Raw genomic sequence first — 8425 nt, forward strand, 5'->3', positions numbered from 1 at the left:
ATATATTAATTTATTTTATTTCCTGTGTAAGTTTGTGTGACACAGATTATTATATTATCTGTATCACACCTTATTTGTCTTTGGTAGCTATCTATTTGCTAAGAGGATTGACACTCATCTTTTAAGGTTGGCTGCTGCAATTTTGCACTTTGTGGACACACTTTGGGTTCCCTTTTGTGCACAGTTTGCTGCCAGCATCATTTATTGTGTATGTCCAGTGCAGGGATGAAAATCACACATGGAGAATTCACAGTTCTGTTCTTCAATAGACTGTTGTATACCACTTCTATTTGTCTCCTCTTCCAAAGTGTGGAGAATCAGGAGGACAAGGGTACACTGTTTTTTAAATTTTCATGTGATTGAAGAATGGAAGCCTGTGAGGATTTAATAGAATCATAAAGACTGTATATAGTTAATGATAGGTGAACGTCATGAGAATTTGTTGGGATCCTGTGGTTTAAATTGATGGGAGAGTGTTTTTTTTTTCAAATTTGAAGTATATATGCGTAAAGAGAATATGTGTCATTGGAATTTGCTGTGATCCTGTGTTTTATATTGTACAATATACTCCCAGAAAAATTGATGGGGAATTACCATGTATTAGATTACTAATAAAAGAAATGAGAGGTTGGATGGAACCAAAGATAGTTTATTTCCCACTGAACCTTGACCTGTGATGTGCAGTGCAGAAGTCACCCAGATCTCAAGAAAATTTTGGTGGAATAGATTTCAATCCAGAGTGAATCTGATTTAGGACAGATGTTGGTATAGAGTAGTTAAAGTTGAAGGGAATTCCTTGGATATTTCATGTGTTTCTGTAATATATTGGGTTCTTAGTGATCTCCCTGCGTGCCTGAAGAGTCTCACAATATTTTTAAGGCATGGCTGCTTGGGCACAATATATTGATGATGATGTTGTCACTCTCTACTCACCATGGAGGAAAACTGGGGAGAAGAATAAAATTGATGTGTGCAACAAGAAAATTACCACTAATAGCTACATGAAAGGTTGTACGTCCAAGGACATGTGATGAATTACACGTGATTTGTGTTCAGTGAAATGTGCTGATTAGCAGAAGATGTGAGATACATTACAGGGCCTCTGTGCTTCATTCACTGTTGATTGCTGCATTACAGAGGATCTCTGCCCAAAGTGCTGTATTACATGTGATGTGCAATTAATTGCAATAACTATGTGAAAAGGATAGAAAGTATTAGAGCATAGCATACGTTTAATGCAGTAGTGGATGTACTATAATGTAGGTCAACTTTATGACCAACCTCTTAGACAGATAAATACATGCCCTCTGTAGTTCTGCAAACATTCAGTAGGTGTTGCTTTACAAATCTCTGTTAAATGCTTTGTCAAAAGATATCAAGTAAGTGGCAAGTTTGTTCAGGATTAACAGGCACAACCCCACAGACAGATCAATAGGCAAGATGATGCTGAGCTGGACTGCTCTGAACACATTTTTAACATTGATCATATGTTTTCCCATACACATTTCTTTTTAAATTTCAGCAATACGTCTTTGACGTCTTTGTTCTTTAAACTGTAAATGAAAGGATTTAACATTGGCACCAAAACAGCATATACAAGAGAAAACCACTTGTCCTGTTTGGAAGAGTAGTTAGATGTGGGTTGTATGTGCAAAGATATTATTGTCCCATACAATAAAATAATGCAGGTCAGATGGGAGGAGCAGGTAGAAAATGCTTTAGATTGACCTTTAGCAGATTTTATATTTAAGATTGCTGAAATGATGAAAATATATGAGACTAAAGTGAAAAGAAATGTAATAAATCCCAATATTGTTCCTTCAGTGTAGTTTAGCATTTCTACTGCAGATACATCACTGCAAGAGATCTTTAACAATGGTGCAATGTCACAGAAGATGTGGCTGATTCCATGAGAAGCACAAAAGGACATCTTAGATATAAGGACAGCATGTCCAATAGGGTTTAAAAACCCAAATGTCCAGGCTGTAACTAAAAGGCCGGCACAGTGTATTATACTCATTTTAGTGATATAATTAAGGGGGTGACAGATGGCAACATAGCGGTCATATGCCATGGCTGTAAGCAGGACAACTTCAGTGCTACCTAATAGCAAAAATACATACAGCTGAGCTATACATTCCCAGAATGAGATTATGTTATACTTGGTGATGAGCATATATAATAGTTTAGGAATAATATTTGAGGTGGAAGCAATGTCAATGACGGAGAGATTCATTAAGAAGATGTACATAGGAGTGTGCATGTTGGGAGCCACACAAATCACAGCAATAATGGTGACATTTCCACAAATAACAACAAGGTAGGAAATGAATAATATTACTATCATAAAGTATTGGAGTATTATGTCTTCAGTCAAGTCCTCAAATGAGAATTCTGTTGTATTAAATGGTTCTTCAAATAACACTTCTGTATAATAAAAAAACAAGATTTATATATATATATATGTATATATATATATATATATATATATATATATATATATAAAAAGAAATAGAGACCTAGGCGCTATAGTACAGACATGCGGTGGAGAAAATAATAAAGAACACTCTTTTAACCCTTTTAAGAGTAGCAGCTCATAATACAAGGTTAGTGTATGGTATACACATAAATAAAAATAGGTAGTGAAGAAAAATAAGCGCTGTTGAGTGTAGTGATAAATATAACGGAAATACTCAGGTGGGTTAAGAAATTAATATGGCCTTGGACACTTATCTGGTAAGTAACAACTTCCAGCCGATATTCATCATTTTTGGATTAGCATGTAAAAAAGAAGAAACAGCAAAACATAGTGTGTATCGTTCATAAATTAAAATGATGCGATTCGCAATATGAGGCACGAGCTTAGGGAACTAGCTTATTCCCAATAAAATGTAATCTGTAACTTCACAACATAAAATATAGATTTAATGAACAATCACATAAAAACGGCTAGACAACACACGTACAAGATTTAAAATTATAAAAGCTTATCTGTCCATTTAAGGGAATAGGGAGGTCAGCAACAAACTATCCCAGCGGCACAAGATAGCCAAAGGTTATGCATACAGGATAAAAAAGTTCAAACACTTATCTGTCCATCAAGGGGAGTTTCAGCAGCAAACAGTCCCAACGCGTTTCGTCCTTCATATACATACACTGTTCAAAAAAATAAAGGGAACACTAAAATAACACATCCTAGATCTGAATGAATGAAATATTCTTATTAAATACTTTGTTCTTTACATAGTTGAATGTGCTGACAACAAAATCACACAAAAATTATCAATGGAAATCAAATTTATTAACCCATGGAGGTCTGGATTTGGAGTCACACTCAAAATTAAAGTGGAAAAACACACTACAGGCTGATCCAACTTTGATGTAATGTCCTTAAAACAAGTCAAAATGAGGCTCAGTAGTGTGTGTGGCCTCCACGTGCCTGTATGACCTCCCTACAATGCAGGGGCATGCTCCTGATGAGGTGGCAGATGTCTCCTGAGGGATCTCCTCCCAGACCTAGACTAAAGCATCCGCCAACTCCTGGGCAGTCTGTGGTGTAACGTGGCGTTGGTGGAGGGAGCGAGACATGATGTCCCAAATGTACTCAATTGGATTCAGGTCTGGGGAATGGCCGGGCCAGTCCATAGCATCAATGCCTTCGTCTTGTAAGAACTGCTGACTCACTCCAGCCACATGAGGTCTAACATTGTCTTGCATTACCCAGGGCCAACCGCACCAGCATATGGTCTCACTAGGGGTCTGAGCATCTCATCTCGGTACCTAATGGCAGTCAGGCTACCCCTGGCGAGCACATGGAGGGCTGTGCGGCCCCCCAAAGAAATCTCACCCCACACCATTACTGACCCACTGCCAAACCGGTCATGCTGGAGGATGTTGCATGCAGCAGAACGTTCTCCTTGGCATCTCCAGACTCTGTCACATCTGTCACATGTGCTCAGTGAGAACCTGATTTCATCTGTGAAGAGCACAGGGCGCCAGTGGTGAATTTGCCAATCTTGGTGTTCTCTGGCAAATGCCAAACATCCTGCACGGTGTTGGGCTGTAAGCACAACCCCCACCTGTGGAAGTCGGGCCCTCATACCACCCTCATGGAGTCTGTTTCTGATTGTTTGAGTAGACACATGCACATTTGTGGTTTGCTGGAGGTCATTTTGCAGGGCTCTGGCAGTGCTCCTCCTGTTCCTCCTTGCACAAAGGCGGAGGTAGCGGTCCTGCAGCTGGGTTGTTGCCCTCCTACGGCCTCCTCCATGTCTCCTGATGTACTGGCCTGTTTCCTGGTAGCACCTCCATGCTCTGGACACTACGCTGACAGACACAGCAAACCTTTTTGCCACAACTCACATTGATGTGCCATCCTGGATGAGCTGCACTACCTGAGCCACATGTGTGGGTTGTAGGGAGGTCATACAAGCACGTGGAGGCCACACACACTACTGAGCCTCATTTTTACTTGTTTTACGGACATTACATCAAAGTTAGATCAGCCTGTAGTGTGTTTTTCCACTTTAATTTTGAGTGTGACTCCAAATCCAGACCTCCATGGGTTAATAAATTTGATTTCCATTGATAATTTTTGTGTGATTTTGTTGTCACATTCAACTATGTAAAGAACAAAGTATTTAATAAGAATATTTCATTCATTCAGATCTAGGATGTGTTATTTTAGTGTTCCCTTTATTTTTTTGAGCAGTGTATATATATATATATATATATATATATATATGCGAAAGCCCTCACTCACTCACTTCCAGATATGTTAAGAAGCTAAAATTTTACATAGGTATTCTGCAGGTGGAAAATAGGAAAACTACTTAATTCGAATTTTAATAAAACTCCTCTAAGGGGATGAAAATGGGGGTTGACATAATGATGTCATTATCGATGCGTGGCTTGCGTTGTTTGAACGATAATGCCCACCCGGACAATTTGATCAAAATTTAGAATGCACTTCCAGTGGAAAAGAATTCCATAGAAGGCATACACGCTAACTGAAGAAGCAAAAAAGGAAGAAATGTTAGTAGGGGTCTGTGCGGGTGACAGGCTGGGGAGGGAATGGAGGTTACACACCTCCGTTCCCCTCCGGTGGGCGGCATCTCACAGTGGCATTTGGTACGGTGGCAGGCTTCCAGTACGGAGGGACTTGCATCCATTAGGATTCAAGTCCCTTCAATCAGATTGCAGCAGTTTGAATGGTGAGCCAAAAACATATTTTTAGGTTCGACAGCCACCAGCACTGTTTTTGCCTGTTAAATTGACCATAACTAATTTGAATAGGTCCTGGACCACCAATCCAAGGCACCCCTGCAAATGTCCTGAGGCACCCCATGGTGCCTAGACACACAGTTTGGGAACCAATGCCCTACAGCCATCACTACAATATTCCCCTTCTTCCCAGTGTGAACAGATACTTGTCGTTACGGCTTCCGCGGACCGGTGAGTACCGCCTACGGTCGTAATCCTTATGCACCCTTACAGAAATACACAAGCAGGTTACTTCACCTGGGCAAGGGTAACAGTCTCTGAAGAATGGTGTAGATGAGGTACAGGATACTGGCTATGACAAGGATTCAGGAATTGGGCAGAGCAAACATGAACTCAAAACTGTGACATGAAAACTGGCTGAGAAACTGATTAGAAACAACAGAACTTAAAATAAGCTGAAACAAAACTATAACTGGCCCTGACTCTCAGGGCTCACTAGCATTTAACATACAGTAAATAAAGGCCAATTACAAAGACAGGCCTAAACAGCAATGCACTGCAGCTGGGTAAAGTAATCAGGTGAGAGCAGCATGTTTCAGCTGATTACCCCAGCTTGGACTGCTCTTCAAACAACAGCACCTCTGACAGCTCAGTGGTGCTGCAGGTCAGAGACACAATAGCAGCACCTTTGACAGCCCAGAAGTACTGCAGGCAAGAACATAATAGCAGCACTCCTGGAAGCAAACCAAGACGAACTGCATGCAAGAACATAATAGCAGCAACCCTGGTAGCCTAGAGGCACTGCAGGCAAGAACATACTTTAATAGCAGCTCCCCTGGCAGCCAAGAGGCACTACTGCCAAGAATATGATAGCAGCACCCCTTTCAGCCTAGAGGTACTGCAGGCAAGAACATATTAGCAGCAACCCTGGAAGCCTAGAGGTACTGCAGGCAAGAACATAATAGCAACAACCCTGGTAGCCTAGAGGTACAGTACCTCAGGCAGGAACATAATAGCAGCACCCCTGGCAGCCAAGAGGTACTACAGCCAAGAACATGATAGCAGCACCCCTGTCAGCTTAGAAGTGCTGCAGGCAAGAACATATTAGCAGCACCCCTGGCAGCCCAGAGGTACTGCAGGTAAGAACATAATAGCAGTACCTCTGGCAGCCCAGAGGTACTGCAAGCCAGAATATAACAGATGGCAGAGTTTGAAACAATAATTTAATAAACTACAAAAATGGTCCTGTCACTTTTTACCTTATCTGCTATGGGTGCTCCTCAGGTAACGCCAAGAACCATGGATTAATATTTACTTACATTAAGACATCTCAAATTTAGAGCTCTATAGATTTACCAAATTTTTAACACTCATTTGTATTTGCAACAGTGAAAAGGAGAAACTCCCGTGCTAGTATTCTAATATTATTATTACATTGCTTTATCACAAAGTTAAATATACAAAATAACTTTTATCACTTTTTCTTTAAATTTAAACAGTTTAGGATTGTTCTTATGAAGGGCAGATACAGTGGAATGCTTAATTTGGCCAATATAGGAATCAGTGCACTTTTGTGTTTTCAGCCTTTTAACATTCAGCTAGCCAGATTTGCCTTTAGGCCTAACTAACTTAGGGGCCGATTCAGAGATGGACACACCGCACGTCTGTATGCAGCAGCTTCGTCAATTTGGTCTGTGCATGTGCACCGGCCGCAGTGTGCATGCACGACCATTCTCCTTGCGGCCAATGTGCTTGACAGCAGCGAGCATTCGGGAGGGGCGCATTTTGGTGTTTCAGGGGCTTGTCGGCCAAAGCGGGGGCGTGTCACGAGCATTTATGGGTCAGATGTGTGACGTCACATGATGTGGCCACTCTTATGGAAAAAATGGCGACGAACCGCCTGCCAGTCCATCCAGGATACGCAGGCAGGGTTAGACCTGGTGACACCAGACACATGCTGGGCGGCCTTGCCTTGAGTTGGGCTGCCCCTAGCATGTGAGGAGAAGGACGCAGATCTTGCTGTGTGAAGCAAGTACTCCATCCATCTCTGAATAACCCCCTTAGTGCATAATAAAACTCCAGTGTTTCAATTAACTATGGCAAAACAGGAGGTACATTCTTTCTGTGTCAAGGGTCACAGATCTTTCACACAGCACAAACCAGTTGCATTTTTTTTCCTGGTCTACAGGTGATGTACAGCTCAACACTCAACAGAAGCTGATTGTAATCATGGGAGCACTTTATCACAACAACCATGCATTTGCGCACTCTGAAAGACATTATGGGAGATATTTATTTTTGCAAGAAATCACCCAAAAGCTAAGCATTCCCAGTATTTAAGAAGAGGAGGCCGCAGTCGATATCTTGGATACCGGCTATAGTCCCTCCATTTCCATTTGCAAAACTGCACTAATAGGTTTTTATAGGAGCTGCTAAAATGTCAAATTTACCATGCTCAGAAATGCAAAGCTTGGTCCCATTAGCTTTCACCATCTATAGATGGTGTTAGCCCATAGTGCCTACCATATGCGCCGATTCTGTGGATGCTCGAGAGCACCCACGGACAATCAGGAACACCCACATAACCAGCCGCTGCCTTAGTTACAGCTAGCCATCACAGCAAATTGAGACGCGCTGGGGATGCGGAAGCACTTCCTTACAGTGTAGTGTAAATAACCTCAACAAAAATGGCCACTGCCAAGGAGGAGACAGACGCCAAAGGTCACATTTGACCTCTAGCGCCTGTCTCCCCGGTAGCGGGCATTTTAAGGGTTTTTTTACACTGCACTGTACGAAAGCATTTCCACAGCCCACAGCGCATCTCAATCCACTGTGTGGGCTGCAGTGACTAGCACCAGTGGTGGAACTATCACCAAGACCCCCCCCTCCCCAGGACAGAGTATGTGTGTGCTACCATGGCAAACCCCCATATGTATATGTGTCATCATGACCCCCCCCTCCCCCAGGACCCATTGTATGTATGTGTGCATGTGTGACACCAGGCCCCCCTCCCCAGGACCCACTGTATGTATGTGTATGTGTGTATGACACCATGCCCCCCCTTCCCCAGGACCCACTGTATGTATGTGTGTATGTATGTGTGACACCAGGCCCCACTCCCCAGGACCCACTGTATGTATTTATGTGTGTATGACACCATGACCCCCCTCCCCCAGAACCCACTGTATGAATGTGTTTGTGA

The 8425-nt window shown here is 42.2% G+C and overlaps 1 protein-coding gene across 1 annotated transcript; it reads right to left on the bottom strand.

The window, feature by feature from the left end:
* Positions 1-1483: 1483 nt before the first annotated feature.
* On the bottom strand, positions 1484-2347 carry LOC135057377 (olfactory receptor 5V1-like). Its single transcript, XM_063963267.1, has one exon. It carries the CDS (start codon positions 2345-2347, stop codon positions 1484-1486), a length of 864 nt encoding a protein of 287 aa, XP_063819337.1.
* Positions 2348-8425: the final 6078 nt, after the last annotated feature.

The sequence above is a fragment of the Pseudophryne corroboree genome, chromosome 3 (genome assembly GCF_028390025.1).
Source record: "Pseudophryne corroboree isolate aPseCor3 chromosome 3, aPseCor3.hap2, whole genome shotgun sequence".
NCBI lineage: Eukaryota > Metazoa > Chordata > Amphibia > Anura > Myobatrachidae > Pseudophryne > Pseudophryne corroboree.